The sequence below is a fragment of the Excalfactoria chinensis genome, chromosome 15, assembly GCF_039878825.1.
Source record: "Excalfactoria chinensis isolate bCotChi1 chromosome 15, bCotChi1.hap2, whole genome shotgun sequence".
NCBI lineage: Eukaryota > Metazoa > Chordata > Aves > Galliformes > Phasianidae > Excalfactoria > Excalfactoria chinensis.
The window spans coordinates 2,023,363-2,038,854 of record NC_092839.1 but is presented as its reverse complement, the minus strand read 5'-3'; the positions used below and the strand labels follow the sequence as shown (position 1 = coordinate 2,038,854).

General features: G+C 47.4%; 1 protein-coding gene across 1 annotated transcript; it reads left to right on the top strand.

Annotated features, from left to right (window-relative positions):
- Positions 1-278: 278 nt before the first annotated feature.
- On the top strand, positions 279-5,827 carry LOC140259232 (perilipin-3-like). Its single transcript, XM_072350345.1, has 8 exons — positions 279-325; positions 1,136-1,209; positions 1,893-2,088; positions 2,923-3,005; positions 3,177-3,432; positions 3,588-3,784; positions 3,917-4,048; positions 4,163-5,827. The coding sequence occupies exons 2-8, from the start codon at positions 1,138-1,140 to the stop codon at positions 4,520-4,522; spliced, it is 1,296 nt and encodes a 431-aa protein (XP_072206446.1). The 5' UTR covers positions 279-325; positions 1,136-1,137; the 3' UTR covers positions 4,523-5,827.
- Positions 5,828-15,492: the final 9,665 nt, after the last annotated feature.

Below are 15,492 nucleotides of genomic sequence, written 5' to 3'. Positions count from 1 at the left end.
TGTGGATGATGCTAAATTGGGATCTCAAAGGTTGCATAGGCTCTGCCAGTGTTGCTTCTCTTCCTTTGCAGGAGCCTCTGAAAGGAGTTTGCAGAGTGCAAGGCTTACCTGCCTGATTACACAGTAATTAACAAGCCACAGCAGGATCCCCAACTGCCCCTTCCCACCTCTCATAGGAAAGAGGTAAGAGCTGTCAGTCACTCAGGGTCCCTCCCCAGACCACTTCTCCATCTGCTATAAATGGCAGGAATCTGTGCTAGCAGCATGGTGGGCTGTGTAGTTCTTTGTTGTTGGGTGTCTGCTTGTCTCCAACAAAAGAGAAAAGGTACTGTGCTATCTAGGAGGGCTTTCTGATGGTAAGGCAGTGGTTGTTTTGTGAGGGTGTGGTTTGGAATAGCAACCTGTTGCACCTCATTGAATCACAGAGTGAAATTAGTGGGTTTTCCTGTATGTGTGTGATCCTGGTGAAAGGTTAGTCAGTGCTTGTTTGAAGTGAGAAGCTAGGTAGGGCTGGGGTGTGCTCATGGCAGTAAAGCAGAGCTTTGAGTGCTTGCTTACTATCTCCTCTCATACCAGAGCTTTTCTAAGCCTTGGTGAGGAGGAAGGAGGCACTAGGTACCTCTCCTAAATGTAGTTCTTGCTATCAATATCAGTTCTCTGGTGAGAGGTCAGAATGAGAAGAGACTCTGTCCTTATTTCCTTGATGTAAACAAGGTGAAACCTGAACACTAGGTGGCTTGCAAGCTGCTCAGATCCTTCTCCTTTGTAAGGGGAGGGGACCCATTTAAGGGTTTGAACTTAATGTCTTAATGGGGGTTAAAGAATATCTCCTAGTCACATCAGAAGGAAGCATCCTCCCTGAAGGGGGTCCTCTCAGGATGTTCTCCAGCTGCTTGGTCTGGTTTCTAAACCATTGTGCTGCTTGCATTGCAGCAATCATAGTATCATAGTATCATAGTATTGTGCGAGTTGGAAGGGACCTTAGAGATCATCGAGTCCAACTCCCGGGATTCGAGCCCTCTGTGTAGCAGAGCGGCACTTCTACCCCCTGCTCCACAGGGGGGGATTCGAACCCGGGCCCCCTGGTGTTGCAAACGGGAATTCTACCGCTGCGCCACCGGAGGCACACATGCAATGATGGCCTCTGCTACACCTGACAAAGAAGAAGCTTCCAAGAGCTCCCCAGAGATGAAGGAAGAGGAGCAGCAGGTGGGTGCTTGGTGTAAGATGTACTGGATTGCAGTTCTGGAGTGCGTGCACAGGGAGGTGACTCTGAGGCTAAAGCTGTGCAAAGGGAGGAATATCTTCTCTCAGGTTCTGCCCTGCAGCTTCTCTGGAATAGAGGTGATATCACAGCCACAGGGCCCAGTGGGAAACCTCTTAGTTAGCTGAGTAGAGTAATGTGCTTCTTGGCTATGAGGGAGATTCCTCTAAACCTGTAGCTGCAGGGCTGGCTTGCTGTGGGCAAAGCTCTGAGGACAGGCTCCCATGTTTCTGCAGCTCTGAAGCACGTTGTATTTGCTGTGCTCCTCCAGATCAGTGTGCAGTCTGTCCACTTACAGCTAGCCTGATCTGCCCGAGTGAGGCTTTTGCAGGGGTGGTATTGTTAAATAGAGCTGAGTATGTATCTAAAAGTGTTGAGGTTTTCTACAAAAACAGCTCTTTACGAGTAACATTGCACTGGAGGAAGACATCTCTAGGATGGACCTGCTGTGTCAGTGCTCTGCAGCTGTTTTTAACTTGCCTGCAGTCTTCAAAGCAAGTCCATGCAAAACAAGCCTTGGTTCCACAGCTCGGTGCTTCAAACAGGCAACTGGAAGAAGCTTTGTCACTGCATTGAAAGCTCAGTGTTGTGTTTTCATGCTTAATGGCTTTTTTTCCTTTCCACCTAGGATACAGTAAATCAATTGGCTAACCTGACACTGATCAGCTCTGCCTGTGACGTGGTTTCTACAGTTTATGCCTCCACTAAGGAGAGCTACCCCTACATCAGAACAGTGTGTGATGCAGCAGAGAAAGGAGTGAAGAGTGTGACTGAAGCTACAGCCAGCTGCGTGCAGCCACTTCTGGTTACGCTGGAGCCTCAAGGTAATTCCCTGTGGAAGGGGTGGTCTGTGTGTCCCTCTGAAGGGCTTTCTGGGGCTTCCTTCCTGAGCTGAAGGAACCCAGAGTGTGGAAATGCACAATTACTGTATTAAAGTAATTATTCTTTGTGCGTGAGGCCAAAAACCTGAGTCCTAATCTGAGTAATGGGATGGAGGGATGCTCTGTGAAGGACTGGGGTCAACTTTGATGTTGGTTATTTGAAGACTGATCTTGTCAGGTCCAGGGTCTTTAGTGATAATTGTTCATAGTTTAATTCTTGCCAGCTAATGGTGGCTGAAGGAGAAAGCCTCTTCTTGGGATGCCATATCTACTGGTCTTGTTTGCTGTGATCCTTAATTACATGGATGGTTGCCTTCCCTGAAGAAGCTCTAAACCCCTGCAAGGATGAGGGGTTAATTACTGATGACAAATGTCTGATACAACTCTGTGTGACTGGCCTGGGTTCAGTCAAAGTCCAGTGTAGGCATCTCACTTTTTGGTAACTACTTGATCCTGGGTCCTCAGTATGTGGATGTTTGAGCAGAAAGGATGGCGATGTATCTGTATCATCAGGAACTCAGGCAACTTGGGGAGGGGTGAGAAATCTCCATGTAGATGGTTATGTCTCTGTTAGTTAAAGCTTGCTGCAATCAAAGTGAACAGGTCTGTGTGGTGATGAAGGCAAACTGCTCTATGAATTCAGCTTGCAGCAGAGCACATCTAGCCTGGATGGAGACCTTCACCTAGGCTGCCTGCAGAACAACCTACTTGATCTCATAAATCTTACATTCCTGAGTGTTAGGAAAAAAACAAGCTTGAACTTCGTTTTCTTAACAGTGGCTGCAGCCAATGAGTGTGCCTCCAAGGGCTTGGATAAACTAGGGGAGAAGCTTCCTCTTCTTCAAAAGCCAGTGGATCAGGTGAGAAATATAGGCTGCCCTGTTCCTTGCAGGGTTTCTAACCTTGGGAGTGAGGTGGGCTCTCGAGAGGAATGAAATACCCCTAGAGGAACAGTGCAAGCTCTTACAGGAGCAGATAACACACAGTGTGCTATATTACCCCATCTCCTACCTGACATTTCTCTCCTACAGGTTATCTCTGAAACAAAAGAGCTGGTGTCATCCACAGTGGCTGACGCAAAGGATGTTGTGAGCAGCAGAGTGGCAGAGGTGGTAGATGCAACCAAGGAGGCCCTTCACAGTGGTGTGGAGGCTGCCAGATCTGCAGTGACTAGCAGCATGGGGATGGTTAAGGAGTTCAGAGTGGGCCAGGTGGCTGTAAGCAGAGCAGAAGCTGTGCTGGAGAGAACAGAAGATGACTCTCTCCCCATGGGAAATGAAGAATTAGGTCAGGAACTATGTTTGTAATGGGATAATAGAATGAGGGGTTTTGCTGGTATGGACTGGGGCTGGTGTGAAGTGCCATGTGGGAGGCCACCTGGCTTCTAACATGTCTTAGCTCTGCTTGGTTAAGAACCATTGGTTTACTGTCTCTTTCCTCAGCCAAACTTGCAGCCTCTGGGGAGGGTGCAGACATGTCTGTGGAGCTGCAGCAGCAGAAGAGGAGGTATTTTGTGCAGCTGGGGTCTCTCTCTGATGAACTTCTCCAGTTTGCCTACCTGCACTCAAAGGATAAAATTAAGCAGGTCTGGCAGGGCATGCAGGAGGCCATTGGACAGCTTCTCAGCATCATTGAGCTGGTAGGTAGAGCTCAGTGTTCCTGCTAAAGGGCAAGAGTTGACCAAAAGTTTGACTTGGCCTCATCTTCACTGCTTTGATGAGCACCTGTGTTGGTTATCAGCTGACCCCTCTTGGCATCTTTCCTTCCTTAGATTGAGGTGTTCAAGCAAGGATTTAATAAAAAGCTTCAGGAGGATTTGCAAGAGCGGCTGTGCCAGATGTGGCTGGACTGGACTAGGAAGCTTCCTGAAGAGAGTGAGGATAGAAGCTCTGCAAAGCCAGAGGTATCTACCTGGGAAGGAAAGCAAAGGGTTCTGGGCATCTCCTTGAGGTCCTTTTCCTTAATTCATGCTTTTTCTCGAAGTAACACTTCTCATCATCTTTATGTCTCCTCTTAGGAGATGGAGTCTCTGGCCCTGCTCCTAGCACGTAGCATCACACAGCAGCTGCAAATCACCTGCTTGAAAGTTGTGGCTGCAATCCAGGGCCTTCCTTCAAGCCTTCGGGATAAGTTGAAACACTCTTTTAATACCGTAGAGGAGCTTCATGCCTCTTTCTTGGCAGCAAAATCCCTCCAGGACTTGTCCAGCACTGTCTTGGGCCAGAGCCAGGAGAGACTGACTGTGATCTGTGAATACATGGAGGAGCTGCTGGACTACCTGTCGGATAACAGGCCTCTGTCCTGGCTGGTGGAACCATTTTCCCCTAGGGAGGAAGAGGAAGCCTTGCAAGAGAAGGATGCAGACACAAGTTGCTGAGGATCTTGAAGCTCCATGGGTCTGGCTGGCATGAGATGCCTAGTGGTTGGCCTTGGCCTTACATACACTTTTTATGTACATACACTTTTTATGTGATGCACTTTTTAGCTGAGAGTGGCATTGACACATCTTGGATGCTTTTTTGGATACTAGTGAGTAAGTCTTCAGCAGCTTCAAAGAGAGGTGGTGGAATGAGCAGTTTCACTGTGTGGTGCCCTAGGCTGGAAGTATAGATCTGAAGGTCTTCAATGCTCCTACCTCCCTTGGAAGCTGATTGTGGTATGTTTCCATCAGTGTATCCAGATGGTGCCTATATCCAAAGCAATAATTGCATCTTTCAGGTGGTATGTGATTTAATGAATTCCTCCTAGAAGCTGCTTGTACTGGGTACCCTACTTAAAATAAAACCATTGCATGCAGAAACTCATACTGTGTTTCTGACCCTGCAGGAGTGTTCAGCCTTGCTGACTGCCTTTCCAGGTTGATGGCCTGGATTTATTTATTTATTCTTTAAAGAACCAAGAGATGCCTCTAGATCAGGTGCACTTGTCCTTATGGTGGTTTCAGCTTCCTAGATGTTAAATGGGGACACCGCACAGCTGATAAAGACAGGTGCAGGAGGATTCCTAAAACACCTCGATGATGGTGAATTCTTGGTATGCATACTATGGGTAACGACTAGGAATGGTGCTTGTAGATATGTAGCTTTTAAAAAGAGAGTCCTGTAGTGACTGGTGGCTATCTTGGTCATAGTGGGCATGGAGTAGTCGAGTTCAAAGCCTTTGATCTGCTGCTATGTGGTGAGCATATCCCAGCCTGTCACAGGATAGTGGGTTGCAATGACTTCTCAGATAGACATCAGTTGACAGGCTATCAGTGGCTTCTCAGACATGGATATCCAGGTGGCCAGTCCATAGGGTGAGCAGTCAGAACCTCAATAGTGCTGATCCTGTCAGTTCTGACCTGTCCTGGCCAAGAGATGCTTCAGTTGAGCTAGGAGCAATTTGCACCATATCTGACCCTTTCAAAGAGGGAGAACAACACACTGCTTCCAGACTTGCTGGACAGTAATGTCATTGAGATTGATCTTCCAAAAGCCTCTGGAACAGAAAGCCCTGCTTCTTCTTGTACTCTCTGTTCTGTGCTCCTTAAGTAGCAATTGGTTCACACTGAAAGCAGAAGGGTAAGCCCATCTAAACCGACAGGCACAGCTATTGCTGCGATCAGAGATGAACTGCAGGTATCATCTCTCAATGCATGTTCTTTGATTACTGCTTTCTGGTTTCTCTCTGGTGAAGAGCTCTAGAAAAGGCATGCTTAGCCTGTGTAATGTAGTTACAGCTACGCTTGTAGGGAGGGAAGTGGGGTGCTGGTTGTAGGTAGTTTGAAGAGCTAGCTCCTAGTGCTTCATAGGGAGTATGTTGTATGTTGTCTCCTTCAGTATCAAAGCTGTCTGAAACCACCTTGGTGCTAAACTTACCTGGAGGAAAGTAAGTGACTTTTGTACTCCATGTTAATTTATCAGTGCAGCAGATCGGATCTGTATTAATTTAGTGCTTCCCTAGCAAATCATGCATGTTCTGCTTATGGATTACTGGGGCGTAGTCTTGCTTATTGCTTAAATCCACTTCCTGCACTCACTATGGGCAGCTCTTGCCTCAGGAACCTGGTGTGCAGTGGGAGGGGGAGGGAAATCACTCAGAGGCTCTCTCGAAGAGTTGCTTCCAAGTATTTTGGTTCACAAGGGGAAGTTATTGGCCACTGGGCTGCTTGGGGCTGTGAATGTCAGCATCCATCTGCTCTGTGTAGAGCAACTCCTTGTTGAGTAGAGCAACTCCTTCCCTCCAGCAGGTCCCAGAAAAACATCTCTCAGGCATGTCTTACATATACTAACTGTTCAAAATTCAAGGTCTAAAAAGGAAAACCAACCCGTGACTTACTCTGGAGTTCTGTAATTGTAGTTTCTATTAGCTAAAGGTTTCTATGAATGGTGGGAGTTCCTCTGGCTGTGTTTTGAGGGCCCGTGACTGCTGGGTAGCGCAGAAGTGAATGGATTTCCTGCAAGTGGTTGAAATTAAACTCTTCTGAGCTCTATGAGAGTAACCAGATCATTCTCAATTTTGTCCAGACCAGTTTGTCTGCTGACTTTTAATCACTTCGGATCGAAGTAAGAAATGTGAGTAATCCGACAAGCCTAGACAGATGCCTTGGCAGGGAAGACATGCCTTGAGATGTCTTTTCTGACACTCAGTAGCCTTTGGGAATGATGTGGTATTCCTTGATTCAGATAATAGCCCAAGTGATTATGTCTTACCCTCCCCTACTGCTGTTCATGCCTGCTTAGGCTGTGGCCATGTGTGACAACTCAATTGCAGGCTGATTTGAATTTGAAATGCAATCACAGGGCCACTTGCTCCTTGCTCCCCTCTTGCTAGATGCCACCTCCTTTCCCTCTGTGAGTTTGCTGAAGCTGTTAATTATTTAATTCTCCACTTCCATTCATGCACTTGTGCCTCTTTTTATTCATTCCCTGCTGTTCGTTGTTCGATGACTGACTTCCAGGTCAGCAAATGTGCTGGTGCTGGGTGAAGGCTACCTTGGGCATCCCCCCAAAAAGCTGTCATCTTCCCCAGGTTGAGTTAGGAGGCGTTAATCAACATGCTGCTGTGATCCCTTCCTGGCAAGGGTAACTGCTGGTGGAGGGTTTCCCAAGCAGCTTTGTTGGGAAGGCAGTAGATTGGGAAACCAGAAGTCTTAGCAAGTGCTGAAAGGCAAAAGCTCTCTAGTTGCTTGCAAGGAGCTTAATTCTACTTTACATTTCCATGTTTCTGTACATGTTCTGAATTTCTAGTTTTATGTGACCTTAAGCCTCTATGCGGAGAAAAGTGAGATCCCCAAAGCTTACTGGAATTAATCTGCAGTGGAAACTGGATGAAACTTTTGCTGTCTGTGCTGGAAAATGATGGTGCTGTGCCTGGCCGGTGTTGGAGCAGAATTGGGTGGTGGGAACTACTCTGCTTTTGTTGCCGCATCATGTGGGCAGGGACTGTATTTGGTAGCTTGGTTTCTTGCCCCGTGCTTTCCAGCCACATCTCACTTGTCCTCCCTCTCTCCTATTACGTCTCCTTTGCTTGCATCATTGGAGCTGGGAAGAGGGGAAACCCGGAGCGCCCTGAGTTGGGTGCTGCCCTGCTCAAGGTGGGTATGAGAGCAGCTGAAAAAGGACAGAGCTGCTTTTAGCAGCACCGTGTAGAGCTACCACATGCAGCACGTGGCTGCTCTTCTGCCTGAGATCTTTGCAGCAGTCAGCACTCAGCTCTTCCTCCATCCCCAGGCTCCTTCCTGGGGCCTCTTCTGGCAGCTCCTGGTGAGGCTTAAAGCTGGACAGCTCTGCTTCACTCTTCCTCCTGCGGATAGCAGGGAAGGGAGTCAATAAATCCGCTTCAAATTGCCTTACAAACCAAGCATGAACTTGTGACAATTCCAATACTGCCTTCGTGTGCCTTGTTAAAGCCCCTGGTACCTCCAGGAGTGACAGGAGCTGACCTGATCGATAGCTCCACTGCCCTTTGTTGCTGCAAAGCAGCTCCTGTGAATACAGAGCACTGCCAGCACTTAATTGCCTGCATTGTGGTGCTTTCTGGACACCAGTGCCTGCCCCTATGGTAATGAAAATCCATTTGCAGAAGGAGTTGGTTTGCAGTATTGACTTCCTTGTCTCCCTCCGATTCTCATATTTATTTAGATTCAGCATGAGATGCTCCAGCAGTGGATCTGGGAGGTGATCTGGAGGATAATTAATGAGCTGAGTGCTGACACAGTTGGATTTCAGGCTATTCTGATGACTGGTTCTTGCTTTTTGTCCATTTGCATTAAGCTCACCTTGTAATCTCTGATGGAGTTTGCTGTGGGTGGGCGTGCTCCTGCTCAGCTCTTCCCTTGGGCATCTTTGCAAGTCTTTCTCCACCTCTCTGTTGTAGATTGCTTCAAATACTTGTTTGTACCCAACTCTTTGGCACCCAGGAGCAGACTCCACCTTTAATACTCCAAAACAGCATCTCCTTGATGAGCCTGAGTCGGAGCAGAAATACTTCTGGAGTTGAGCAAATTGGCAGCTTGAGATGACCCACCAGGAGCCTCACAGCTGCTTGTGTTCCCTGCAGTGCTGGTGTGCAGGAGATGGGATGGATGCTGCTCAGCTCTCCCAGTCCCTGTGCCCCCTCCTACTGCCTTGGGAGGAGGGGAAGGTGGTATGGGGTGTATAAGAGGGGAGGCAGGGTGGAGTGTGAAGGGTGTGGAGGGGACTGAGGCTAAAGCAGGAGAGAGCTGTGATGGGAGAACATGAGGGATGTGAAGAGCAGGGGAGAGGCTGGATTGAGAACAGTGGATTGGGATTAACAGTAAGAATTCAGTGCATGTTGGGGGGGGGGGGGGGGGGTTGATAGATGGAGCATCCTTAAACTTCAGAGCAGAAAAGCAGCAGGGAAATCCAGTCAATCCTTATATGTGCTGTACTTGCTGAAGCACGGCTCCAGTCCCAGAGCACATCTGTTGGCGCCATTGCTACACCCCCCTCATGGGATGGTTACTGCAGCTGCAAGCTAAAGGTCACCATAAATGTCATGTCTATCCAGCTGCCTTCACAGGGTAATTACAGCTGCAAATACAAGGTTTACCAACCAAATTACAGACCAAGTAGATGTTTACCCTGTAAGAAGCTGATTAGAAACACCTGCTGTTCTGTGGAACAGAAGAAAGAGATTCTGTGAGGTGCTTTAGGTCCCGTTGCCTACTGCTGCGTGTCTTTGTCCCCTCTCACTGACCCATGGCAGGAGGTAAGACCTGCAATCTGCACAGCACTGTGGTACACTGTGTGTACCCTCACCATGGGACAGGTGGGCCTCAGTTGCAGCTCAGGGATGGTTTAGTCATGGGAGGAAGTGTCTGTGAGAGGAGATCAAACCAGAGGTGGTTCCCAGCATCTCTGAGCTCTCTGTTGAGATGAGCATTGGCTCAGGGCTGGGCTGGGAGCTGAGGCCTGATTGTGTTGCATCCATGCAGAGCTGCTCTGGTGGTACAATGTGAGGAGCACATGGAGCAGTGGGAACAGCTGCCCCTGAACAGCAGTTACAGTCCTAGCAGGCAGCCCAGCCTTGTGCACAGTGCATGCACTGGAAGTTGAAGTTTAACTTGCTTTAAATTCCTGTGTGAAGCTAAACCAATGTTTATGTTGTTGGTCTCAGACTTCCAGGAGTTTCCCTTATCCCAGCTCTGATGTACAACCTCAACCTAAGAATCACAGTCCTGTGCTGGGCAGAGTTGGGTGAACTCATCAGGAGGAAAGGGATCTGGGAATCACCCACGTGAGTACCGCTTCCTTCCCTTTAATCTCCAAGGGCACCAAGACCATGGGGAAAAAATCAGCCCACAAACTAAAAACCCTGACATACTGTACAATGTTCAGTGCATTTCACATTGGGAAACATGTGGCAGACCCAGAGAGAAGCTCCCAGGGCAGCCTTGCTGCTTGCTGTGTCACAGGTGCTGGTGTCAACTTACTGCCTGGTATGGAGAGAAACAGAAATGATGCTTTTGTTCTGTCTTTCTTCTTTCTTTTCGTCCTTCTGTTTGGATGTTTTGGGAAAGGAGAGGGATGCTGGAGTGAGAAAATGAGGCTGTTTATGTTGCATAATGGCTTCTGGCCTTGCAGGGACACTGATTGCCACAATTTTGGTGGCTTCAGGAGGTGCTCGGCAGCTGTTACAGGAAAACTTGGAGTTTGTTTCTTTGCCCTCATTAGGGGTTTATCTCCAGCACCTGCTGGCAGGCAGTGGCTACAGTGAGCTGGCTTGTGTGACGAGCTTAGGAAAGAGCTTCTTACTGATGGAGCAAAACAGCAGCATCAAATGGCATGGGGTTGGCACATCAGGGAAGGGGTCCCTGTCCCAGCTGGGGTCCATGTGTGCACATACAGGTGTGTATGGCACAGGTGTTCTGTCTTATTCCTTGTTCTTGTTGCTTTGGGCTCACAAAACATCATTCTTGGCATTATGTGCCCAAGCTGGTGTCATTTTTGTCCCCGTGGTTCTGTGGAGGAGCTCAGCCTTTCCCCTGTATCCCCCTAACACGACCAAGTCTCTCAGCCCCTTTCCTTGGGAAACTCTTACAATGACATCCAGAGGTCAGTATTAGTACAAGAAAAGAATTCTCTGAACGTTTCATTTCCATCTAGCCTTCTCTGAGATGTGTAATGAGTGCTGCAGGAAATGCACCTCACTATGTATATTTTATATGTGGTTCATGATAATTCCTCTTCACTCAGTACAGCCTGGGCAAGCCAACAGGTTGGACACTCACAGCACTGCGAATGATTAAGACCTGTAGTACTGATAACCGTGACTGTTATTTCCTTAGCGTAACCTGCCTCTCAATGCAGCTCTGCTCTGCCATGGGGAGACCACATCAGGAGCACTGGGCACAGTTCTGGTCTCCCCAGTTCCAGGCAGATGGAAGTTCTGGAGAGAGTCCAGTGGAGGGCTGCAAAGATGATGGGGGGTGTATGGAGCATCTCTCTCACAAGGAAAGGCTGAGAGCCCTTCCAACCCCTGTAGTTCTGTGATTCTGTTACTCACTCTGTTCAAACAGGCTGTGATTTCCATCCTTTTTCCATCAGCGAGGTGGTGCCATGTGGGTGTTTGTGTTGGTGGTGCCATGTGGGTGTTTGTGTTTCCAGTGGCAGTCTTGGGTTCAGGAGGATGAGTCAACCCCTAGCATTGCTCTTAGAGGGACCAGTCCTGCCATGGCCCCAGCAGGTGAGACATCTTGACAGGGTCTGGTAGGTCCAAGGGGAAGGTGAGGGCTCAGGAACGTTGGTGAAGCCCTCTGGTGCTGTGCTGCGTGCTGTTGGTTCCAATGTAACTCCAAGTTCTCAGCTCCCTTCCTGCAAGCCAGCAGGGTTGTGCTGAGCTAGTGGTGGTGCAGAAGAACATGCAGAAGCACAAAGTGAATATCCTCATTGCTTTTGCTTTTCTGAAGCTCTCTTTGGTGTTCTGAATAGCTTTCATTATCCTGTAACTCATCAGTGAAACATTTTTGTGCTTATATAAGGAGGTTTTAGTGTTTCACTGAGAATCCAAGGTAGTGATTTGGTGCATAGAGAATAACCAGAACCTGCAGTATTCTGGACCCCAATGGCTGTAATTTGGTATGGGTAATCACTATTCTGCTGCTCCTCTACTAGCTCCGAAAGTGCTGTGAATTTAGAGTAGGAATCAATTAAACAGCAAATAGGTTTTTTTTCTTGGTCAAAATCAATTAAGTCCTTCTCCCAGCCAGTGCAGTGGTCTCCCTGGAATTTCATATTCTGCTTGGCTACCATTTCTTTGCAGCTTTTGCTGGATAATGTTGATGTTTTACGGCTTGATTTAAATCATGTGGATCAATGCACAAGCATACCTTATTTGGATTTTCAATTACAACCATATATTTAGCCTAAATGAATTATCCAGGTTATAGTTTCAGCTATGCAGAGAATTTTTCATAATGCCCAATTCAATTTTTACTTTCTCTGTAAGCATAACTGATTTCTTTGGAGACCGAGGTCATTACACTTGTTTTGCCCTTCTCTCTGCAATATTCATCTTCTGAATAGTCCAGACCAGAAGTTTTTCAAATGCCTTCAACACATGGATTCTGCCTTTGCTCTGGGTGGAGAGGCAGCCACGTTGGATGTATCAGTGGTGAGAACTGCCTTGTACTGTGGATGAAGGTTTTTCCATGTCGCTTCCTATGACCTGGTTGATGCTCACAGCCCACCTTCCCACCCCCTGCTCTCAGCTCCTGTAGCCCTTGCATCCACTTTAAAGTTCATTTTTCCTCCAGGTAGCTGTTATGTATCTGGCTGCCTGTGTCTGTGTGTGTCTCTAGACCCCAACAAACTCCTTTGACAATCTGACCCTTGGTTCCTAAGTCTGCTAAAAGTGACCCCTAAATCACAACAGTGTTTTCTGGTTCTTCTTCAACAGGTAATGTTCTCAATTGGTGCCTATGAGAGTGAAGCAATCCTGAATTTCAAGCCAAGCTGTGGCTTAAAATCACATTTCTTCACATCACAGAAGAAATAAGCCTAAACTGTATGTATTTATTTGGGCATGTGCTCTATTCTCAACAACAGCATTAATGCTTCCTCCCACAGGCTGCATTGTGCTGCAGCTCAGCTGTACTGACTGTTGAGCAAATTGTCGTGCCTACAAAGATGTTTCTCCTTGCACTTTTCAGATGGAACTGGATTCACCTGTGTGAAACACCCCTGAAAGTTATGGTGCCTTTCCAGGGCACTTCTGAGCTGTCTGAACATCAGCCAGATCCTGATGTATCTGCAGTCTGCGGGTGAGACAGAGCCCTACCCATCAGACACCTATTGCATGTGTAAGTCTCAACAGTAAATGGTTACTGCAGGTGACCAGCATGTTCCCTGTTGCCATCTGTGTGCAGACCTGACCTTGCCTGCAGTGAAAACACTGCAAGAGCAGGAAATTCCACTTGCATTTGATTGTGTTGGAAATGATGAGATGCCCAGAGAGGCCCAGAATAATAAAACAGCTATCTTGGATTTGCTTTTACTCCAGGGTTCCAATTTAGATGAATTAAATCAGAAAAGGGGGTAATTGCTAAAATGCTGTGAATGATTGATTGATTTTCTTTATTTTTTTCCACATGGCAGCCAGACCAGAAAAAAAAAACCCTACCAAACTGTTGAGCTTCAGACAGCTGAAGCAAATCTACACCCTCCATCTCCCACACAATGCACATCTCAGGCACTGCGTGTGGATTGATGCACGCTTCTGCTTTTAATGCAGGACTTTTCATGCTGATAATGAGGGCCCTGAGGTTGCTGCTGCTCGGGAAGTCGGTGCTGTCTGGATCTTCTCTTTGCTTGAGGGGTTTGAGGGATCAGTCATCTGCCCAGGGAAGTGCTCTGACCATTGCCAGCCCAAGGAGAAAAAACTACCTGCTGTGTGGTACGTCTCACTTCTCAGCTCCTGTGAAGCTTTGTATAAACAATTAAATGCTCCCTGAAGCAAACCTACTTCCCAAGTGACTTCTCCTGCCTCCAGGCTAAAGAGCTTTTCACTCTTGGATTTAATCTGCAAAATCCTCACAGCCAATAGAAGTGTCAGTGGTGAGGAGGGACGGATGCAGACATGAAGAGGCCCTTTCCCAGAGGGGACTGCCAGGAGTCAGAATCAGACTCATCCATGCCCAGAGCAAAGACTGCATCCAGGTCTGGGGCCCTCAGCACAGGAAGGACATGGAGCTCTTGAAATGGGTCCAGAGGAGGCCACTAAGATGGTCAAAGGGCTGGAGCACCTCTCCTATGAAGAAGAGTTGAGGGAACTGGGCTTGTTTAGCTTGGAGAAGAGAAGGCTCCAGTGAGACTTCATTGTGGCCTTCCAATATTTGAAGGGAGCATTTAAACAGGAGGGGGAATGGCTGTTTGTGAGGATGGACAGTGATAGGACAAGGGGGAATGGTTTGAAACTGAGACAGGGGAGGTTTAGGTTGGATCTTAGGAGGAAGTTTTTCACACAGAGGGTGGTGACGCACTGGAGCAGGTTGCCCAAGGAGGCTGTGGATGCCCCATCCCTGGAGGTGGCTCTGGGTTGCCTGGTCTGCTGGTTGGTGACCCTGCACATAGCAGGGGGGTTGAAACTGGATGAGCATCGTGGTCCTTTTCAACCCAGGCCATTCTGTGATTCTGTGTGTCACAGAGCTCTTCAACCACCCCATCCCAAACAGGTTCAACCCACCTGTTCTGCTCAGGAGCACTGTGCACCTCAGCCCATTTTGTGAGTTCACCTTCCTCTTTCTCCATCTTCCCATGCAATACAAACCACCTAATCTGATACTAACTGCAGGTTGAAGGACACTCTCAACTTTTCTATCACCACGAGTTCCTATTTTTGCCACCATTTTCACCTGCCGAGTGCCCACGTGCTGATGACTGAGTGTGGCATTCAGGCTCACGCCTACAGGCTTTGCCTTTGTCACTTGGATGCTGCTAGGGTCCATTTTAATGGAGCTCTGAGAAGTCTCTGCCATCTGTTAATTTAATAATTACCTACTGTTGTAATAATACACACATGCTTTAATTGAGCAATTTCCTGGGTTCCCGTCATACTTTCTATTTAATCTGTCAATATTTCTCTCAAGTGCCTACTTTTATTTTTGGGTCCTTTTAAAAATAGTGGCAATATTACATTAACTTCAGCCTGGCACCTTATCAGACTGGCTTCTGCTTCACGGTGAATGCTGTGAAGTCCTCGTATGTCTTTGAAACAATTTTTTAAACCTTTTAAGTATTAAAGGAGTATATCCTCATTCCTATGAGGCAGCAGGCTTGATTGGTGCGATTACCTTGTGCATTAGTTACTATCTGACCTATTTAAACTGTGAGGCTCATTCTTTCAGTGGTGTGAAATGATGTCAGTATAAGTTAAGAAGGGTCAGGTTTATTTTATGTCCATTGTAATGCTGGGAAGAAAAAAAAGACCAACAGGGTTACTCTGGAGTGCCACATGTTGGGAGCACCAAATGAGAGATGGATGTATCTCAGCACAGGGCTGCCTGTGCTCATGCCCCTCTTCCTGGCTTATATGAAGCTCATCTTAGAGTCAGATGAGAAAATAAATAAGGATGACTCCTTGTTCCTTCCAGACATACTGACTGTATTAATTGAATGGGGAATACATGCCCCAATTTAACTGTAGTGCCTCAGCTTTAGTGTGTTTTTTTTTAATGCAATCTCTGCCAACCATAGGGCCAGGAAAAGGCCAGCAATTACACATGCGGCCTCATTAAGGCCTGTCGCAGTATGTCATTCCCATGTCCTTCTGAAGGTTTTGCCTTTGGATAACTTCGGAGCTTTGCAAAGCAATGACGTAAAGTTTCTTCACCAACAATCATTACTG

Coding starts and splice junctions, on each gene's coding strand:
- LOC140259232 (XM_072350345.1), top strand. CDS start 1,138: ATGGCCTCTGCTACACCTGACAAAGAAGAAGCTTCCAAGAGCTCCCCA. Junction 3,433..3,587: donor CATGGGAAATGAAGAATTAG/GTCAGGAACTAT, acceptor CTCTTTCCTCAG/CCAAACTTGCAGCCTCTGGG. Junction 4,049..4,162: donor GAAGCTCTGCAAAGCCAGAG/GTATCTACCTGG, acceptor GTCTCCTCTTAG/GAGATGGAGTCTCTGGCCCT.